Source organism: Thunnus maccoyii, chromosome 8 (genome assembly GCF_910596095.1).
Source record: "Thunnus maccoyii chromosome 8, fThuMac1.1, whole genome shotgun sequence".
Taxonomy (NCBI): Eukaryota; Metazoa; Chordata; class Actinopteri; order Scombriformes; family Scombridae; genus Thunnus; species Thunnus maccoyii.
The window spans coordinates 21,489,576-21,511,931 of NC_056540.1; the positions used below are offsets into that span (position 1 = coordinate 21,489,576).

Genomic DNA, 22,356 nt, shown 5'->3' on the forward strand with positions numbered 1-22,356 from the left:
TTATCTCCTGATCACAAGACAAGTGAAGTGTTTGCCAAGAAATATAAAAAGAATTTACAAACTGTAGAAGGCAGATTAAAGATATGAAGAGTGTTGTTGGTGGTGTTTGCCACCTGCTTTGGGACAGACATAAAGGGAGCGTGGGGTAAATGTGGGGTCACAGCTGTCAGCAGTCTCTCAGTTATACAGGCCAAGTGGGACTGCAGACACGAGGAGGGCAGAAACTACAGCGATGACATGGTGGGGGACCTGGAGGTTATACAGTCACACTACCACCATCTTCATATAGCATAGCATGCTGTATAAACTCAGTGTATGCTTGTTTGGGTATGTGTGTAAACATTCCTTTAAGGAGTCTTTCTCTCAGGACTCCTGGTTCTGTGTTGTGTGACGCTCCCACAGTGGGAGCCTGTCCACGACCCCTGTAAAAAGAGAGCGATGCCCACTTCCTGCTACCCTCAGGCGTGCCAGTCCTGCCTCAAGGGAGAGGGGCCCCATAATTTATTATTTGTTCCCCTCTTGTTAAGGAAATACTTTCTCAATAGCTCTTTCTCCTTTGTATATTTTTACTATTCTTATTTTCTTCCTTGATTCAACCCCGTCCTCTCTTATTTATTTGCTTTCTAAACACCAGCTTGGTTCGTGACATCCAAACTGCCATGAGGAGACTTTAAAAAATTACTTTTGTCCTCACTGAGGACAGTGTTTATTTGTCTGGGTGAACTTGAAGGGATAAGAGTATTTTGGTGATACCTATGTATAGGTGACAGCTGAGTTGCGTCATACAAGCTGACCTCGGTTACCATTACCTCAGGCCTTAATCAGATTCCTATGCTGCAGATTGGAGATATGTGGACTGATACATTGAGCTCGGATGTCATAATTTATAGGCCTGACCTGCCACTCTTAATGTAAAGACATTCTTTCACCATGTGAAGTTAATGGGATGTTATGTCCACAACATATGTTGTTTGAAATGGTTTCCTTCAGCACGAGCAAACCATCAATGGACTCATGCTGAAACATTCAATCTCACAGCGAATGTTACCCAAAGGGAGAAAACTCTCCCAGCAGTGACTTTCAACTATTTGTTGGTGTTTGTCAGGTTTTGCTGCAAACCATCAAGGCAAAAGGGATGAAAAGGCCAGGGCTCTCACTGACCACTGACTCAGCTTTGAAAGCATTCGCCTTCAAATCAGATTGTCCGGCTTCAAGGAGCAGAGGTGTCACAGCGCTGCCCTGGGCCACTCAGTGTCACCGGCCAGCTTTGAGGGGTTAATGCGCATTTTTCTCAGTTGTCAAGGACTTGTGATGGGGGCAAAGGAGTACAGAGGTCACCACACTCACAAAATATCAAGAGGTCTTTGAAATGCTTAATTGTGTTATAAAAGAAACTGGAAATACCAACTCTCCAAATCCGCACATTATCATAGGAGCACATCTAGATTTCAACACACTTTCAAAAGGTTTATTGTTTTACTCTTGGATTATTTCTCTTTTCATCATAAGTTAGTCATTGATAGGTGATTGATTATCATGAGCTTTATGTTTAAAACGTGTTTCATATTTTCTAAAAGTCTTGTGGTTTTCTTTGTCATTTTTCTTTTCTTATATTGTATTGTGGATGTTCACTGGATTATAGACCTACATACAGTACTGTCATTATTAGAATTAATGTTCTATAGATGTTGTGTGGTTTCCGGTTAATTAGTTCACTGCTTTGTATTTTGTGAGACTATTCTTGTATATTCATTTTTTGTGGTTAGTGCTAATTAGCTTATAATGACATGCTAACACGCTAAACTCAGACTGTGAATATTGAAAACACCTGCTAAACCACTTATAGCTTTTTAGCTTTGTCATTGTGGGCTAGTTAGCATGCTGACGCTAACATTTAACTCTGCTGTACCCACAGAGCCAGTAGCATGGCTGCAGACTTTTAGTCTTGTTCACGGATATTTAACTGGTTTGGTCACTAGTACTGGTTGTTGCTCTTTGTGATAAAATTGTGCAGGGATTGACTTTTGTTGCTTGGACTAATCACTTATTCTCCTACATATCTGTCTGAATACAGGTGTACAAAATCTTAGAAAGAGAATTAATTTAGTCTGAATTTAACTATCTAGGTTGAGTCTATTTCATGTATTTACTTGATTTTCATACAGTCCACCACCTTTGCTCAAGAGGCACAGCAGAGAAGATACAATGGAGAAAACACAACTCTCAGTGCAAGAAAATTACTCTTTTTCTTAATTTTTCTTAGATATTTTCATATTTACCACAACGCAAAGACAGTTTAGTCCCGTGAGATCACAGACATTGGGTGGTTTGTAGACTCTCTTTATTTAAGAGATACAGAATGAAGCACTGAGGGAAAACATGTCTTTGAGCTCTTCTCTGAAGTCTTGAAACAGACATAGCAGCTTCCTCTGGGGTCCAGCCATGTTTCATGTCGGGACAATTAAACAAGTCACCGTGGCCACCCAGTCCCAGCCCCCTTCTCCAGACACTGAACTCAATTATTACAGAGGCTAACTCCTCATCACAAGTTCACCGACTGTGGCTAATCTTATCTGATCTGTTATTAGCCGCATTTTTCATCTTTATGGCAGAGCTAACAAGCCTTTCAGATCATTAATAGCTGGGAATGTTCAAATCTCACGTTAAGCATGAAGATGAATGAAAGAGGGATCACTGAACATAAATCACTCTACTCCTTGCATAGTTTTATTGTGCAGGGAAAATCTTAAACCCAAGGATTCACAACCAGTTCTCATGAAACACAGATTTTCATGAAAAGAAATCAAACTGTCTGAGATGATCTCTTGAGCAACTAGTTTTATTATATTTAAACCTAAAGCACATCCTGATGCTTGTGCAGAAGCAGGAACCAAAAATGATTTATCACAGACAGCTTTAAAGTTGTGTAGAAAAATAAGGAAAAGATTACAGAAGAATGTATTACCAAATGCTTATTCCTGAAATGACAGAAAATTGGGACATTGCTTTCAAAGAAGAAATAATGAATCATGCAGGCTTTTCTTTCGAGAAAGATCCAGGTGCACGTTCTGTTCTGTTAGAGCGGCAGAAAAACAACTTCATGAACCATTTGCAAACCAAACACAGGGCACGGTGCACTTGAGCGTCAGTTATATGTAAAACCAACATGAATGCATGACTGTAAAAGCAAAGAGAAGGTGAGATGCTTTTAGTTACCGAAGAGAGAGCTGTCACTATGTTTGTTAACAGCGGAGAGGGTAAAGGTTAAGAGCTGGTAATCAGTCTATGTTTGAGTGATGGACGAGGTGTATCATGGAGGGAATGACTCCCCGGAGCCGTACAGTTTAGCTTGTGTTTCTGTGTGAGACTTGTTCAGCAGAAAAGTGACAAAACATTTCTGAATCATATCAGCGAGCAAGTATAGATAAAACCCACTTAAGGAAATATCTCTGCCAGACACTGAATGGATACACACTCATTGCACAGCCCCTGTCCTCCCACCAGTCTCAGACAGCTCCATCTTTCTTGTAGTCTCGGGGTCATCTGCCAGCAACCTGTTATCAATGGCCCGGCTTAGGCCTCCAGTCCGCATTAATCCGTCATGATAAGTTTACATCTGCTCACATTGCTGCGTTGGTACCTTAAGCTTCATCCTAGTGCTGATTTGGGTCTGGTTTTTTTTGCGTTCTCTTTGTGTATTTTCTGATCTGTGTGTGTGAGAGCATCAAGCCTGTCTGACTCTCCGGCCTCCAGTCACAGGTTGCACAGCCTCTCCTCCTCTCCCTCCACCAGACTCCTGAACCAGAGAAATACACAAAAACACAATAAGCAGGTGAACAAGGAGAAACACACAAACAACTAATCACTTGTAGTCCAAGTTTACTAGAGAGACGATTTGTTGCAATTTATTGAGGTTCAAAGTTTATTCTTGAGCGTGGAAACACAAAATTATATCATCTCAAGGTCCATTTTAGGGGTTCAACTAGCTATTACTGTCAGTGTTATGTTTACATGTATTATTAATATGCTGATTGTTTGGTCTATAATAAGAATTTTTTGTAAAGCTGAAGTTAATGTCTTCTAAATGTTTTTAGGGTCCGACCAACACTCAAAAACCAAAAGATGTATCACATAAGATGAAGAAAAGAAGCTCATCCTTAAAACTGAGAGGCTAGAGCTTGGGTATATTTGGCATTTTGTTTGAAGAAGTGCAATTATTTGACTAGTTCTAGTCTATTTAGTGGCTGTTTTAGAGCTTTTAATCATAAACCTTGATGATGGCCCTTGAGGTCAGATTGATTTATCAAATGCTGTTTCCAAAGAATGAACTTTGAACCTCTGCTTTTAAGCCAACACGAATGAGTAGTCCCTGAAGTGTTCAGAATCAGACACTACCTGATTTCATCATTAGTGCTTTTCTGATTATTTTCATCACTGTATATTCATAAACTGCTGTTTGATATGAATATTTTGAACTTGCGATAACTGATATTTTTGGCCACTTGGGGGCTGTAAACACAACACTGACATATCATCACCTTTTTATAAAGTGGATATGACCAACTTGTTAGCAAGCAGTTGTCTGTTTACACACCCAGCAGATACAGTTTCTGTTTACCTGATGAATCTAAGTGTAAGCTCTGGTCTGGTATCAACTTGAGTGAAATATCTGTCTCTTTAGCAGTTGAATGCTCCACTACTTTCAGCTAACTTTGTCTACTGTTTGGTGCGGGGCAGGTAGCGTTCAGTGGGTTTATCTGCGCTTTTTTTGCTGAAAACAGCTGCCTGCTGCGTCTGGAAACAAGGTCGATAAGAGCGAGGAAATGGATCTTGTCCTCAGTTGAGCTTCAGTACCTGTTGCTGCGTCATGCAGCAGCGTGAGGAGACCGCAAAGAACAGCAGAATGAATTACAGTGTAATATGGTTCACATTATCAGTGAGCAAAAGCAGTGAGCATCTGCCCAAACTGCCCTGAGATGCTTTCACAGGCGATAAGCCATCCAGTAATGGCAGCTCGGGGTCATTAGGGTCTGTTGTGCAGACAGCTTGCCACGGCACGGAGAGCATAAACAACCACCATTTTCATTTCTTATTCATGGTTTTAATCACAGATGAAAAAACATCCAGTAAATAAAGAAAGAGAGAGAAAAAAAAAGTTGGCAATGACTGTGTGTCTTTCCTGCGCATTAAATGTCTTTGGGTCATTCTGTTGGGTAACGAAAGGGTATTAAAACTGTGGCGAATCTGGAAATGTGTGTAAGGGGTGAGGCGGGTGTGTGTTGGGGGGGAGCTCTGACATTAACAGGCTGGCCTGGAAAAGAGCTGGCAGAGGCCCAGCACACAGCTCTGACAGTGTGAGGTCCTCTTTGCCCATTCTAATGAGGTACTGTGAGGGTCTGAGCTCAGGCCCGCAGCAGGGCCCCCTGGGGGTCAGATGCAGTCGGATGGGCGATGGAGGGGCCGCAGGAGGAAGTCCCTGGCAGCGGGCTTAGATGGTTGAAGTACGTCACTCCACATACCAGGATGGCAGATGGTCAAACAACCTCAATGCAATGATATGAAACGTCTTCAAGGTCGCATAAAGGAAACTGCATCATATTCAGGAGCCGTTTCCTGTGACCCCAGTTGTCCTGTGATGTCAGCCCTTTGTTTGCAGGAATATCTTATTATGGACACAGCAGATGTCCAGATGACAATATGTGACAATATTGGACGTATACACAGGATCTTACAGAAATACTGCTTGTGTTATTCAAGGTGACGCTTATGCAGACAATGGACGCGTCATTTACACATCACCAGACGTGTGCTTCAAGATTTGCTCATATGTTAAGAATGTCAAAAGCAAACAGGACATCAAGTTAATTTAAATCTAATGAAAGCATCCCATGAGTGTTATAATTCTCCATGACAGGTTTATATAATGTGTGGCCATAGGGAATGCCTGTTTTCATTTGAACCCCCTACAGCGGAGATGGGAATCTATAGTTTATGTCAGGGTGTCCGCAGGTTTGAGTTCTAATCAGAAACTACGATAGGTGACTTCATGACGTGAACACATTTAACAAGAGAGGACAAACTAATCAGTGAAATCACCTGCTGGAGTGTTTTTGTTGAAATGAAAACCTCCATGTTCTCAAGCAGACATGGATGACCAACAAGTAGGTAACAATTAGGCCGCACTGTCAAAGATTTTTGATCTTCTGTATTAAAATTGTACCGTGCTGTCCATGACATTAGGTGCTTGTTAAATTTCAAGAGTCTCATTTAAGAATAACAACCTGCAGCTCTACTGAGATGGAAATAAATTAGAGTTGGACACCAGTAATTGCTGTGTCTTTAAGGCAGCTTTTCATTCAAATGTATTAAAGAGAGATGGACTATCATTGATACATTACGGTCTGTTAAAGCATATTGAGGACTGGTTTTGAAATTATCTTCCTAAAACTAAAACATGTGATCTGAAAGACACTATTCTACACAGAGCTGCTTCATATTGTAACATGTTTCCAACTCACATCAAATACCTGCAGATTACTAAAACAGCCTCAAATAGAAATGGAATTGTCATGACTGACATAAGCAGCTCTGCGTGCTCTCATAGTCCAAGACAAATTTCCCTTCAGGGACAATAAACGTTATCTTATATTATCTTTTCTCAATTTTTGCTGCAGTTTACATTTGTCACATTAATGGCATACTATGCAGGATTTTCCTAAAAATCAATGTATAGACTCACAATCCCTCTAAATCATTACTTAATTACCCACTAGAAGTGTGTGGCGGTGTATGTATCTACAGAGACTCTGCCCTCTGCCTGTATTTTCTTATTATTTTGCTGGGTTTGGGACACTTCTGGGCTTGACTTTGGGCAGTGGATGTGTAGCCCCTAGCCAATAACAGCGTGCTGAGTGTGAGGTCGGGACTCTATAAAAACGTAACTACCAGGTTATATTGCTGTCCCCATCTCTCTCCTCAGCTCTCTGTCTGTGTGTCTGTTTGACTGAGGGCGGAGCTGAGCTACACACACACAGAGCAGAGCCGAGAGGCCACAGCAGACAGGATGAAGCATTCACACAAAATTCAGCAATGCGGCACCTTCCTGCAGGGTTATACAGGTGTGCGGAGGAGTGGGCATGTTTGTTTGTGCTTTAGAACATAACCACTGTGAAACAATCAGAAAATAACATTTTATTTATCTGATTCATGGCTTGGTTCTTGCTAACGCCGCTCCCTCCCTCACTCTCTAACTCGTTTAACCACTGCTGCTCTCTCTCTCTCTCGCTCTGGTGTCGTTGAGCTGGGGAAGAAGGGCCAACTTTGAATGTTTTACTTACAAACACAAATCAAATCCTACATTGTATGCCTTTAATGTCAAGATTTTTATCACAGTGTATTTGTGTGTATCAATGGACCCCATGAAGACTATCACTGCATCAGCTAATGTTAATGGGGATCCTGTAAATAATAAAGAATTGAGAGAATCACAGGAACATATTTGAAAGTAAGTTTAAGGTACATTTTAATCTTTGAAAGCTTAGCCCAGACCATCTATTATTAAACAGACAAAACACCATTTCACAACATTTACTACCCCAGCGGACTGACCTGTAGGCAGTAATCTCCATGTCTCTGGCCATCTTCTCCCTGAGCAGCTCCTTGTAGGCTTCACACTGCTCCTTCATCTGCGCATCGAGGTCGTCCTCCTGGTGCCTCATGTCTTCTATAGTACACTGCATAATATGCACACAGACATATAGTGTGAGGAGGGGGAGGTTTGAGATTGAGATAAAATGACAGAACTGGTCCAAACCACTGGTCCGTTACCGACTGTGATTGCAATAATCAGTCCACGCTCATACCTCCAACTCAGCAATCTCCTCCATATATGCAGCCTTCTTCATGTCAACCTCGTCCTCCAACTCCTCACTGTACTTTTCAAGCTCAGAAAGCTCCTTTTGTAGCTCTGAAATCTGCAGAAAAACAAGACGGCAAACAGAAAATGGTTACTCATTCAGAACATATCCACAAACACAAATCTCTTTAATCGTCTTGGTAATAATAATGGTCTTCATGGTCATTTCCAGCTCAAGAACAGCAGCCCCAGAGTTGGAAGGAATTCAGGGTCTTGCTCAAGAGCACTTCAGCTGAGGAGGTGACTGTCAACAAAAGCCTTGAACCTGAATCTTCTTAGTTTAAGAACAGCTTAATTAAAGCTGCATTAATCGGGGTTTTTGGGCCACTAGGGGGCGGAAGAACTGCACAACAAGCTGAAAACATCATCTGACATACAAGTTGATATAGCAAATGTGTAAGCAATATTTACTCTTCTTTTAGCTTTGTTTTGGTCTCCACTTACTCCTGAGGGAAATATCAGTGTTTTTAGCCATTAGATGTTTGAATTTATTCACCATCTAGTTGCTAACTTTGTCTGTTGTCGTTTGGTGCAGAACATTTGGTGAACGGTGGGTTTATCAGAGCTTTTTTTGCTGGGAACAGATGCTTGCTGCTGCTGGAAACAGGGATGATGCGAGCAGAATTTGCAGCCGTAAACCAAAACAAAGAGCTAAATCAGGCTACAAGCGCTGTAGAGCTGGAAACTTCAAAGTTAGGTGATAATTCTCTGTTAATTTGTCAGTAGGAGCTGCTCTTATCCAGTGTGGAATAATTCAGATCCTTCATGTAGCAATACCACACTGTAAGAAAAGTATTTTAGCCTAATTTTACTACAAAAGTAAAAGTTCTACACTGAAAATGTTACTTGAGTAAGAATATGAAATTATTATCAGCAAATGTTACACTATTATAAATTATGTGAATGGCATCTTACTGTTTTTAGTTAATTGAGAGGAGGCTAATTTCACCAACTGTTTAATCTGGAGCTGATTAACTATTTGATGTATTGATAGATGTTTTAATCTATAACAATACATCATATTATATGAGCTGTTATGTAACTGTATGTAAAATATACGTTTTTTTAAAAGTAGTTACTTTTTTTCAAAAGTAACTATATATAAAAATTTCTATCTGAAATGCCGAAGACTTGAATTATAACATAGTATAAAATGAAAAAAGTATCTAAAGTTTGTACTTAAGTACATTTATTCAAGTACTCTACTTAATTACATTCCACCTCTGCTCCTTTCACATTGCACAAAGTATTTTAATCCATTGTTCTCATTGTGATTTTAAGATGAACTCCTGGGAGATTAGCTTTAAGCAAAAATAAATAAATAATATAAATAATATTGATTAATGAGGCACATAACAGCTGTCAACTAAAACTTGAGTATTTCAGAACTATCTATAATTTTGTCATCCTGATTCTCCAAATATTTTGGTCCACATAAAGTCTATTGCATGTCTGTCCGTCCTGAAGACAGATCCCTCCTCTTTCTTCCACTTTTTCCCCCATTAAGTTTTTTTTTTTTTTTGAAGGTCTAAGGATAGAGGGTGTTGTATGTTTTACAGATTGCAAAGCCCCTTGAGGCAAATTTGTGATTTGTGATACTGGACTATATAAATAAATATGAGTATTCCCGTCAACCCGACCAACGCGGATAAAAAAAGGTTACTTTACTTCTATCACAAACTAATGCAGGAGCATCCCTCCTCTTGTGTCTGAGGCGCGGTGTCCTGCTGTGAGTAATTACAGCAATCACACAAGTTCAACAATTAGCTGTCAAAGCCAGATGGGGGATCCAGGCGGTCGTGCTCGTCTTTCAGCGAGATCATGTGAGCGGAGGAAGACCCGGTTACTACTCACAACCTGGTCAAGTCATTTACTCATACACTCCTCCGTTCTCCCTGGCATGATAAGTGAGGTCTGGGTGGCAGCGAGTGCGTACAACCTCCATCAGTGCCTGCTCTATTATATACAGTTCTGCGTCAGGGCTGATTTCACTGCAATCTGTTTGTTTGGCCATGTTGTGTCTCAGTGAGAAACCAGACCCGAGGCATCCATCACATGCAAGAGAGGAAACAGAGCAGATCAGGCCGTGCTGTCCATCCGTCAGGCTGGACTGAGCAGAGCTTGTGTGCTGCATTTTAGATAGAAGGTAGATGATGTTGGGAGAGTTGTGCTGTGGTTACAGAGGCTCGCTGTTTATTTAAAGAGCCGAAGGTACTGATACAACCACAGTAATGAGAACCAAACCGCCATGTTTGTTACAGATGTGGTGAAGGCTCAGCTGTGGTTTGACCACTAATGGATGAGACATGGATGTAAACTTACTGTTTCCTGGAGTCACAAGGTGATTTTACTGGAGTCACAATTTTCTGTCTCTTTTCTGTCTACTTCATTAGAAGCCTGCTTGCTTTACTGGCATTTTCTGCTGGATGGATCAGAAATATCAGTTTTATTTCCTCTCTTTCATTTAAAAGAGGAAGTCTCCAGTCTGTGTGTGAAGTTTTAAGACGTTATGACGCTGCAGCCGCTGTGAAAGACTGCTTAATAACTGAGGGTAATAAATCCTGTCTGAGCTGAAGCCGAGGCCCTTCACATCTCCTGCTGAAAGTGTCCGCAGAGTAAACACTCCGGTCAGCAGGATCTCCCACACTGTTGCTCCGCTGTCACTCACATGCTCTCCACTCCCTTCGCCTGCTGTGGGAAACCATTCATTTTCACCATTAAGTTTGATTTAGGAGCTGATGGGCAACACAGAGCCAGTTGTGGGTTGTGAGACTCCCCTTTTCTTTGTAAGTAAAGTTGTGGGAAATATATTATGGGAAGCTCTGAATCAGTTGGTAGTGACTGAAGGTTTTAAAGGAATTGTTCAACTTTTTAGGAAATACATTTTTTTCAATTTCTTGCAGAGTTAAAGAAGATTAATAGCACTTATGTCTGTGTGCTAAATATGAAGCTACAGCCAGGAGACAGTTAGCTTAGCTTAGCATAAAGACTAGAAGCACGGGGGGAACTGCTAGCCTGGCCCTGAGTAAACAAATTCTGCCTACCAGATCCAAAAAACAAAACAAAGTAAAGGCTGATTAATGGTAGGTTGCTCGACACTTTTGATAAGCGTCGCTCGACAGAAATTACTTCTTTTCGACAGAAAAAAATCGTCACTTGACACTTTCATTTCATTTCATAACAGTCATATTTTGTCGCACAATGTGATTGGATAGTGTTACTAACGTCGCCATGGAGATTGTAGTTTTCACTGAACTTCTTTATTGATATTTTGGTCTGTAACTTTAAATAACTTGTAATGTCCTTGTTCAATTAGTCCTGGTTGGGATGATATAATGTAACTAAACAAGGAGCATACTGTCTGGTTACCATGGAGACGACTGAAACCTTTTGCCGAATTATAAAATGAAAATGTTGCACAACTCTTTTATTTCTGTTGAGCAACACTTCTCAAAAGTGTTGCACGACCAACCATAAATCAGCCTTAAGAAAGCTAAATTAAAACTAAATATGAAGCTAGTGCCAGCAGGCAGTTAGCTTAGCATAAAAATTGGAGGCAGGGGGAAACAGCTAGCCTGGCTCTAAAGTTTACAAAATCCGTCTTCCAGCAATGAAATGTAATTTTTAGAGGTCTTGGTGCTGGTAGGTGGATTTTTTTAACATCAGAACCAGGCTAACTATCTAAGCCAAGCTAACTAGCTGCTGTCTGTAGCTTCATATGTAGCGCACAGACATGGAAGTTGTATTGATCTGCATACACATGAGATTTAAAGGTTCAGTTCAAAGAAATTTAAAAAACACACTCACACATTTTCTGACTTACCTGTTGTATTGTATTTAGACATGCAGATAGTTTTGGTTTTATTTGCAGGGAGAAGTTTTTAGTCTGTTTCTGAGATTTACCAATTCAATGCAGTGCAGGTGAATGTGATGCTCACAGCACTGAAAACTTACATTTAAAAATTCAACAGTAATGTATTTCTCCAGACACAACGTCCACCAAACACACAGTTAAGTTTAAAGTTTAATGTTGTTGTTTTTCTTTTTAATGCTGTGAACACCACAAACTAAATTTAATTAAATTTTCATTCATTCAAAATGTGTTTGCTGTTTTTTGGGGGGTTTTTTGGTTTGTTTGTATGTGATTTGGGTGACTGATGGACCCTTTATAAACTGATGAGAACAAAATAAGAGTCCACTCACCAGCATCTTCATTTCACTGATGTCCTTTGTCTTTGACCCCACAGCTCCTCCCACTCCCACTTGTTTTCCATCCCCACTGGGAACCACAGCAGAGGAGGAGGATGCACCTCGCTTGAACTGCAAAGACAGTGGAAGAGGAATCAGAGCCAGTTTGCAGGAATAATGAAAAAACAACCCAACTTAAATCTCAGGTGGACTACATATGCACAAGACTGTGCAGCATGTTGCTCTCTTTTGGGCAGTTAAGTGCACTTTGACAGGGGAGCAAAGAGCAATCAGAATATCTCTCAGCTCTGATGGGTAAACCTCTCCTCATGTACGCCACATTCCTGATTAGATGGAACAACTGCAGCAGAAACAAGCAACATGAGGGTGCACAGGTGTGTGGGAGTCAGCCAGCAATCACCATTACTGTTCAAACCCAATAGCAATCATTTCAGCATCGAGACAACTGCATCTTGTAATCGAGGCCAGGCACAGGCAGGACCGCGTCCAGCTGGCGAGGGAAGAGACGGGAGGGAGGGAGAGAGAATAGACGGGGTTTGAGGGAAACAAGAGTGGCTGGCTCCAAGAGACACACCTACGCATCTAGACAGACAAATATATAATACAAATATATATAAATATGGTGGATCGCCTTCAGCCTTGCCTCTAAATAACAGACACACACACACACACACACACACACACACACACACACACACACACACACACACACACACACACTCCAGTGCTGCTGAGGAGCCTGGGAAGGCGGCCAGCAGTCTGATTACAGCCCTGACCTCTGAACCGGGCAGACATCCTCACCCCAGAGGAGGTCAGACCCACCGGAGCTATAGTCTGACCCCAATGCAGCACCTCTGTGCATGCAAGACACACACACACGTACACACACACACACACACACACACAAAGACATTCTGTTCGGGTCCAAAACTGCCCCTCCGATTCTCAAGTTCTTCCCGGGTGTTGTGTTAAGAGGGAAAGCAAACAAGAGGGAGTAACGTTGTGTGATTTGTGAAAGTTGAGATTTACATCTGGATCTGACCGGGCAGTTTCAGAGGGAGAGGAGGGTGATGTGGTGAAAATAGGAGGGGTCAAGTGGTCAGTAGGAGGATGAAGATGGCAGCTGGTTTCTGGATTGTGTGCATGACGTTAGTCTGAATCCATTCATGTGAGTGTGTGTAGCCTAATGCCAAAAATAGGATTGTGATTCAAAAAATGTGCACAGGCTTGCTACTGTAAAACATTTGGCACAACAAGGTTTCCACTGCATGACATGTTTATGTGTTTCTATGCTACATTGTGTTGTACCTGGAGGCTCTCGGCCAGCTGGCAGTAGTACTCCTTTACATCCAAGGCCGGAGTGATGTCAGGGCTGCCAAATTTAAGAGCCGCCACCGCTTCTGTAGTCTCTTCAGCTGGCTCCAGCAGACTCTCCACTGCCTGCTCATGTAGACCATACATACAGATACACAGCGAAGGAGTATTCAGATACTTTACTTGAGTAAAGGTAGTAGTTTTTCTTTTCAATTAATTAATGAGTTATTTGGTGAACATGGTGAAAAATGTCAGTCACTTTTTCCCAAAGTCCAAGGTGAATCTTCAAATGTCAAATGTCTTGTTTTGTCCACAACCCAAAGATATTCACTTTACCATCATAGAAGACTAACGAAACCAGAAAGTATTTAAATTTGAGAAGCTGAAATCAGAGAATTTGGACATTTTTCTTATCAAATGAACATTTCATTGATTATTAAATTAGTTGGCGATTAATTTTCTGTTGATTCATATCTATGAAAATCTTAAAGGTATACTTCAACATTTTGGGAAATATGCTTATTGGCTTTCTGGTTGGATGAGAACTGAGTTAAATGAGCTGAGATGAAAAGATTCATCATGCCACTTTAATATCTATTCATTAAATAAAACGCTACAGTTAGCAGACGGTTAGCTTAGCTTAGAATAAACACTGGAAATAGGTGGAAACAGCTAGATTGACTCTGTTTTAAAATTAATAATACTAGAGTCTTTGTTTAATTTGTCCAAAAAACATAAAAACAACAATTCCCCATTTACGGTGGGTTATGTGCCAGACTATGTCTTGGCTTGGACCAATAACTTCCTCGAGTCTCCGCTGGTTGCCTGGCAACTACTCAGAGCCAAGACACAGTCCGGCACATAACCCACCATAAAAAGGCAAATTGTAGATTTCACACTTTGGTTTTTGTACGAATTAAACAATATATAATGTGTTATATGAGCTTTGGAGCTGTTGGTAGGCGGATTTTGTTGCCTTTGGAGAGATCTAGGCCAGCTGTTTCCCCCTGCTTCCACTGTTTATGCTATGCTAAGTTAACTTAACTGGCTATTGGCTGTAGCTACATATTTAATGTGGTATCAATCTTCTCATCTAATACTCCGCCAGAAACAGAATAAGCATATTTTCCAAAATGTCAAACTTTTGCTTTAATTTGTGAAGTAACCACTACGTATAGCCTCTTGGAAATGGAGATACTCAAGCACAGTGTTTGAATAAATGTACTTACTTATATTCTACCACTGCAAATACACACAGAACATTTTCATGCATTTACAGACACATCAAAGACCTCAACATGTATGTCTTCAGGTTGTAATATGTCTCTCCTCTAGAAAAAAAAAAAACCCACAAGGAAAATGAACTGTTACAGAGCCGCAGTGGCAGTCGTTCATTTTTCTCCTTTTTGCCTCCACCTGAATAACGACATGGCTGCCGATTTGTCAGGGGAATGTGGGGTATCTGGAGGTGCTGATAATAACAACAGTTAATAAAACAAAGGGAACTTCTGTTTTCATTTGGTATTCAGTCGCATTTCCCGGACTGTGAGTTATCGAGCGTGTCCCAGAGGGAGTGTGTTAAACGCCAGGCGGCCCGGCTTTGCAGAGAAAAACACAGTGTGATGGAGTTGCTCCTGCTTCAGCTGCCTTTCTTTCTCTCTCTCTGCCTACAGCCTCTAGATCTGATACTGGGGTGCGTCTGTCATCTCCTGGCAAGGCGGAGAATATTGTAGAGCAGGGTGTGTGTATGAATGCAATATAGGCAATGATGTGTGTTGCAAATGTGACTATCTTAAGAGCCTTGGATAAGGACTCAACTGGGCGAATTCTGATATGTTACACAATTCACTGAGGACTCCTCTTCTGCAGCCTCACTAGATTACAAATGTTGTGTTTTAATCTCCTCATATCACTACATCTCCTGTTAACATGGCTGTTTTTGGCTACATGTCTTCAGCAAGGTGACTGGGGTCATCACAGCTGTGTTTGTCACCACAGGTCTGGGCATTTATCCAACACTCCTGTCTGACCTAAGCACTACATTTTGAGTCATTTTATGGCTGTACACTTCCAAGTTTCATCACACTGTAGCCATATATCTTCTCTCTCTCTCACCGTCTTGTGCTGGGCCTCCATGTTGGCCAGCTGCTCCTCATAGATAGCCGCTTGCTCCCTCAACGCCAAACACTCTGCTGTCACAGCATCCACTTCCTGCACAGCGGAGGAGAAGAATCAAGTTAACAGAAAGTGAAAAGTGAAGAAGTTCAAGTTAATTTGCAGAGATGTCTGACAGGAGCACTCTGCAGCGATCCATGTGATACAGTGCAGTTTGGGAAGTAAATCACACCACAGGTTGAATTAAAGTACAAAAACTCCTCGTTTCCACCCTGAACACCCATTAAAAGAACCATCAGCACCACCACATTCACCCTGTTTCACTGAACAGCAAGTAGACACTGCAATGCAGAGGAAGGGGGAGGAGGAGGAGGAAGATGAGAAGGAGCCTAACTAGACACAAAAGCCCTGTCCACCAATCCATTCGCCAGCAGTGGCTCGTATCTACTCTTTTTTTTTTCTTTTTTTTTCTTTTTTTTAAAGAACCAGATTACTTGGCATCAGATGCAATTACTGTGGGTGACTGTGCTAACATTCGGAAACACACAGAGAGGGTTCGGTGGTGAAGTTGTGGATCCTCGCTAGGAGGGAGGCAGGGTCCTTGATGGACAGCAGTAGAGCACAAGTAGTCTGTCTGTCTGCTGACTGTGTTCAAATATCAGCCAGCAGCTGGAAAGTATCATGTTGTAAATCACATTCTGCGCAACTTTAAAGCAGTAGTTATTGATCTTTTGTTGGCCACTTGGGGGCAGCGGAACAACACAACACTGACATATTATCACTGTATAAAGTTATAGTTGACTACTTTTATCATCCGGGAGATACAGAGCAACATTAGCGTTCATTTGGAGTCAATATTTACTCACCTTTCAGCTCTATTTAGTCTCTACCGACTCCTGAAAGAAATATCTTTAGCTGATAAATGTTTGACTATGTTCACCAGCTAGTTGCTAACATTGTCTGTTTGCCATTTGGTGCTGAGCAGGTAGAGTACAGCTGTTTTGAGCTTCTTTTTTTTTTTTTTTACTGAGACGAGGCTCTGAGATTGAGCCAAAGTAGTAAAGTTCCAGGTCATAAAACCAAAACAATGAGCTGAAAGCCACTAAAATGCTCTATTGAGCATGAGGTCATCTGCAGCATCGGGTTATAATTCTCTGTGGGTTTGTTACTACAAGTGAAACCTTTTTATGTTACTCAGTTTTAATATAAAAATATTGATTGGTGCAGCTTTAAATTTCCTTAAAACTGCATTTCAATTCTGGTGAATGGACTTCACAGTGGTTTTTCCACCTTTGCAAAACACTTTGATTCACAACTCTCCTGTCGTTCATCCATTCAAACACAAACACAGCGCTGGCAGCAACTTGGCGTTCAGTATCTTGGTCAAGGACACTGAGAACCACCAACCCTGCAACGCTATCAGACCAAATCATCTAGATGGATAATCTTCAGTATCCATAGAGTCTACTGTGATAAAACTGCATTTTTATACTCTGCACCCTGAACTTGGACAAAAATCAACATCTGGAAACGCTGCCTTCATATCAAGAATCACATTAAAAAATATTTCATGAGAGATGTAACTGTTTTAAACAGCCAAGTTTTATCTCCCACATTTCTCAGACCCTGTTCTGTTCTCATTGTTGTATATTAAATGTGTTTTTATGTAACTTTGCAACACCTATTGTTCAGGTCTCCCTTATAAAAAGAGATAAAGTGTCTCTGGAGACTTCCTGGTTAAATAAAGGTTAAATTAAAGTATATAAATTGATGGACAACCCGCTCTAGATCACTCCTGATTGCTTCAGCCTCTAGAATATTAAACAGGCTGAATTTAAAAACTGAATATTGTTAAACTCAATTAATTTGTGCAACATGCAAGACATGACTGAATATAGAAATGTCAGTCTCATGTAAGAAATCACTAAGATAATCTAACAAGACCACGTAGGCCACGTAAATGGAGCATAATTGGCAGGAGAGAAGCAAGAATAGTCAGTCATTTACTTCAAAACAAACCAAACATGTCTGGTTTCATCATTGTCAGTCTACCATTATGTTGAGAGAACTGCAGCTACAGTAGTTGTGGGTTGAGCAGTGTAGTATTCGCTCCTCTCCTCCGCATCTCTGCTCTTCTTCTACCTTCCCTGCCGATTTCCCACCAAGTCTTGTCACCCTGCAGCTGCTTCCAATTCAACAACCAGAGAACTCAGAGCCAGCAGGAACATTACGGCACCATATCACAGCCTGCATTACATCTGTATGGGAGAAATTAAAGCCCCCGTCACCCCACCCCTCACATCTGGCCCGGCTAGGAGGACATGGGCTCAGGCATGTGGGAGGGATACGGGAGGGGGGGGGGGGTGGAGAAGTTGGTGGCTCAGGTTACTGTGCGACTGCTGGTGATCAACACCCAACAGTGGAGCAGCTGTGCAGAGTTTCAGTTGATTCACCAGGAGGCAGAGAGAGAGAGAGAATAGGCCGAGAGACGCTTGACAACAGTGACACCTAGTGCTGAATGTGTATTATCACAACAAAGATCTGATAATACTCATAAAGGTTTTATAAACGGTCACAAATAATGAAATATATCTTTAATTGACTGCTTTAATATTATTAAATATCTCTATTCTTAACTTAAACTTATCCATCTTCAACTTTAAATCTAAATGTAACCATATCAAGGCTTATTCTGTACTTAAACATTATTAATTTTAAGTGTGAACCAACTTCTACAGCCAGCCATAATCTAAAGTCAAACAGTCCATGAGGTGTTTAAAGAAGTGTTAATTATTAATGGCCTTCAGTGATTTATAACAGCTGGATTCATGTTTATTGTATTGTAAAAAAAACCCATGACTCATATGTTCCACTGCGATACAAGGAGTGCCCGCACACTCAGTCAAACTCCATTTAATAGTATTTTTTATGTTATTACAGGTCTTCCTCAGGAGAATTTGATGAAGACCGTTAAAGATTTGACTGAGGAAGACCTGTAGTTGCTTGAAACTTTGCAGACAAAATTAAAGTTTAATTGAATTTTGTATCCAGCAGCTCTCCCACTGACATTTTGTGGATATGCAGGCGACTATTCTGACTTATTCAGTTTTACAAGCCATAAAATCTTTACTTATAAATGTCAGTAAGTTGTCAGTATTGTTTGTTGGCTTTTAAGCCCTCCAGCCTTCTCCAAGGAGGTTTGAATATAATTTTGTCTACAAACAGCCAAGTAAAAATTGCAAACAGTGGTGGCTGAGAATATAATATAACATTAAAATAGTTGTGACAGTTAGAAACCCTTTATGGGTACCACTATATCATGAGTCTAAGTTTATTTTTTTTGTTTTATTTCTTTATGTTCACTATCTTTGCACCTATATTGTGTGGTTTTGTATTTGGTGAAGCACCATGTAACTCTGGTTTTGAAAGGCACTACAGAAATAAATGATTGTTATCATTATTCTTAGAAGTCATACTAAAAAAGTTGGTAAATCAAACCTCATAAGATGATAGTGATGTGTTTTAGCCTCCCTATTTTGATTTTGTGACAAGTTAAAGCTCTTTTGGATGAGGGGGTTTATGTCATTTTGTCGTCTCCTTGTCAGCTGGTGCTGGGCTTCCACACTCGTCTTGAAATAGGTCATTAGGTTAATTATTACCTCAGCAACATCTTGGCGTTCCTGCTGGAGGAAGATCCTCTGCTGAGAAAACTTCTCATACTCCTGCTTTAGACGATGCAGCTCTCTCTGCAGCTTTTCTGTGTCGCACAGGATCTCATCCTGCAGAGAGACGCAGCGATGACAGTCATGCATCTTGACAAGGTCACATATCACACCTGCTTGTCACTGTAAAAACTGAAGTATAACTGATGGGATGTGAAATATCTGCATAGCTTGTGCATGTGGATTCATATGAGGTGTCAACAAGAGAACTAATTTAGGCGTGTCGCACACAGAGAAACATGCAGCAGACACACCCAGCGGTTTCATACCCTCTCCACACGCAGTCTGTCCACCACTGCGTCCAGGCTGTAATCCAGTCCTGCCACAGTGGTGGTGAAGCTGGAGGAGGCTTGTCGGTCGCTCGGCTCGTCCTCCAGCTCCTCAATCTGACACTCGAGAAACTCGTTCTCCTCCTCAAGACAATGGGCCTAAAGGACAGAGAGACAGATACAACAGAGATAAAGTCAGAACAAGTTCATGCGGTTTAAAGAAATACATTCACAGCATCATTGGCCAAGAACAAAGACATGACGCAGCAGAGGGAACATAAAGTGCTTGTGTGTCATCGGGACCAATCACAGAGAGACTTTCCCTTTAGCAAAGGTAGGCAACTTCCTGGTGCCGCCAAATAAAAGGGCCCCAAACAGCTATAGCTTTATTATGATGCTTGGATAAGAAAAATATTGAATTATGTTACCATTCTAACTGAAATAACTTACAAAAGGCCCCCAAAGCACTTTAAAAAAAATATGCAACTGTATACTACTTACTTACTGTTTACTTCTACTTCAGAGGAAAACATTGTACTACTACTTTTACCTGACAGATAGATGTTACTGGTTACGCTGCAGATTCAGATTTTACTCACAAAATATAACAATTATAACATGATGCATTATTATTCATTAAACTATCCAGCATCATAAATTAAATAAATGTAGGTACATTAAGATGATAGAACTGCACATTTTAGGACAATGAAATTAGGAAACACCGAAAAATGGGATTTTCATTATACAACAACAACTGCAAATGAATTATACTTCATGCATGGACACTAATAATTCCTCTTTCACTCTTCACTTTTTGTAAAAATCTGATTGCAGGACTTTCACTGTGTAGTATTAATAGTTTTACTTCAGAAAAAAAGTATGGAGTACTTCTTGTTGCCAATAGCAACATTCCCAGTTAGAGAAAGGGTGAAAATAAAGCAAAACAGTGTTTGCCTGGGGCCACCAAATCTATAAATCCACCCCTGCTCACAGTGTTTGTTCTCACCAGTTCAATCAGCCTGACCAGTCGGTCGTTGAGAGCAGCGATGACGGTGCGGTCTTTGACAAACTGGTCCAGACCCTCCTTGTTGAGCTCCCTGGCAGCTATGAAGTCTAACTTGTCACAGTCACACTCGTCAGCAGTGGCACCCCTGTGAGAAGGACACACAGTACAGACGACTGCGGGGAATGTTTCAGAGGATCCTGGAGATTAATTGACCCTCCTTCAAAGAGAGTTAATGACTTTTTTTTCCAAGTAAACAGTAATAAAGTGACGTCACTACAGTGAATAAATGAACTACAATAAAATATTTCAACTAAAGCATCAGGAATGCTTCAGTGCATTTTTGCCCAACCAGTCACTACATATGAATGTTGTTAGAGCATGACGTCATTTTTTTCCATGAGCACAATAGGAATTTGTCATCTTCGTCATCATCATCATCATCACAGACAAAATTAGAGAAACACATCTGAATATATTCCACATATCCAACAAGCGTGTATATTTCAAGATTTTTAGATGTTGATGTTTTTTTCTGCATGACTGAACAAGAAACTGAAACTCATCTGTTCTATATTTGCTCTTATAGTGTTTCAGTCTGGAAAGACTTTGACAATCATATATTGTGCAAAACAACACGTGATTATCAGTGAGGGGAAAAAATATCACTTATTTTGAATGTAAAGATAACAATTTATGCACTATTGTTAACTTTTTTATTTTATTAGGTAAATTTAATATCCATAAAGCTGATTTTTTTAATTCAACCCCATCTTTATAAGTTGTTTCTAATTGAAACTTAATGTTTTGAATTTGTGACAAGAAATGCGTTAGTAGTTAAAATTTACTCAGAAATGTTTGCCTGACGAAGTTTCACCAAAATGAATCTATTTTTTTTTTTTTTTAAATCATTTTATTCTATATTACTATTGTGATTGTTCTTTTGTTAAATGAACTGGTAGGACTGACGGACTGTTTGTACGTTCTTACAATAAAAAAAGAAGAATTTGTCATCACTGAGGAATGAACCTGAACTACAAGTTCAATAAACCCAAAGAAACACAGAACACCCAGCTCCATTAAATAAGACATTTAACACTCATGAAAAACATTTTTCTGACATATTTAATCATAGAATAATTGAACTTGTCTCTAACATCTTCATATTTTAAAGTTGGAAAGTCCAGAGTTGCCCACACTGACCTGGCGGAGGCCTGGTACTGCTCTGCACACTGCATACTGGATCTTCCATTTGGACTCCAGCTCTGCTCCTCAAACAGCTTGCGGTAAGACGACACTCTGAGCATGGCCGCGGCTTCGGATGCTGAGCTACAACACTACAAGCAAATAGTGGCAGCAGGTCTGAGGTGGCGGTTTTATATTTGCAGCGCATGAGAATGTAGCACAGTGGTGAAAGATCTCTCGTCGGCCACTGAGGAGACTAACTATAACGTGAACATCAGCCAGTAACGATTTCACATTTACCTGAAGAATGAGCCTCAAAATCCATTCTGCAGTTGTGTTTTCTTTTTATAATCTGCCAGCAGGATTTCCACACAGCATATTTCAACAGGAGGTGTTGAATTAGAACACGAAACAACTTTAGACATTTTATTTCTGTTAAATAAATTAAAAGTACCAAAAAAAAAAAAAAAAAAAAAAAAAAAAAAATCAGAAAAGTTGAAAACAGGTGCAAGTGTTTTCTTGTGTACCTTTTTCAAACGTACCTTTTAAATTTATGAACAAAAGTGACAAAAACTGAAGACAAAAAGAACAAAAAATCCACACAGATACAGTTGATTCAGT

The 22,356-nt window shown here is 40.5% G+C and overlaps 1 protein-coding gene across 2 annotated transcripts; it reads right to left on the reverse strand.

The window, feature by feature from the left end:
• Nucleotides 1-2,312: 2,312 nt before the first annotated feature.
• vimr2 (vimentin-related 2) lies at nt 2,313-22,317 on the reverse strand. Of its 2 annotated transcripts, XM_042418134.1 has the most exons (11): nt 22,036-22,317; nt 21,754-21,887; nt 20,554-20,698; nt 19,545-19,703; nt 19,213-19,332; nt 15,554-15,649; nt 13,433-13,564; nt 12,119-12,235; nt 7,863-7,973; nt 7,609-7,733; nt 2,313-3,796 (listed from the first exon to the last, which is right to left on the reverse strand). In XM_042418134.1, the coding sequence occupies exons 2-11, from the start codon at nt 21,855-21,857 to the stop codon at nt 3,754-3,756; spliced, it is 1,152 nt and encodes a 383-aa protein (XP_042274068.1). In that variant the 5' UTR covers nt 21,858-21,887; nt 22,036-22,317; the 3' UTR covers nt 2,313-3,753. The 2 variants fall into 2 exon arrangements, with proteins under 2 accessions (XP_042274068.1, XP_042274067.1); XM_042418133.1 differs by having other exon boundaries at nt 21,754-22,317.
• Between the last annotated feature and the right edge of the window lie 39 nt (nt 22,318-22,356).

Bases quoted from the DNA above. Each gene is read 5' to 3' on its own strand.
- vimr2 (XM_042418134.1), bottom strand. From the start codon at position 21,857: ATGCTCAGAGTGTCGTCTTACCGCAAGCTGTTTGAGGAGCAGAGCTGG. The intron at 20,699-21,753 runs GTCAGTGTGGGC...TCCTTCTCACAG, and splicing joins CAGTACCAGGCCTCCGCCAG to GGGTGCCACTGCTGACGAGT. The intron at 19,333-19,544 runs GTATGAAACCGC...GTCTCTCTGCAG, and splicing joins ACAGACTGCGTGTGGAGAGG to GATGAGATCCTGTGCGACAC.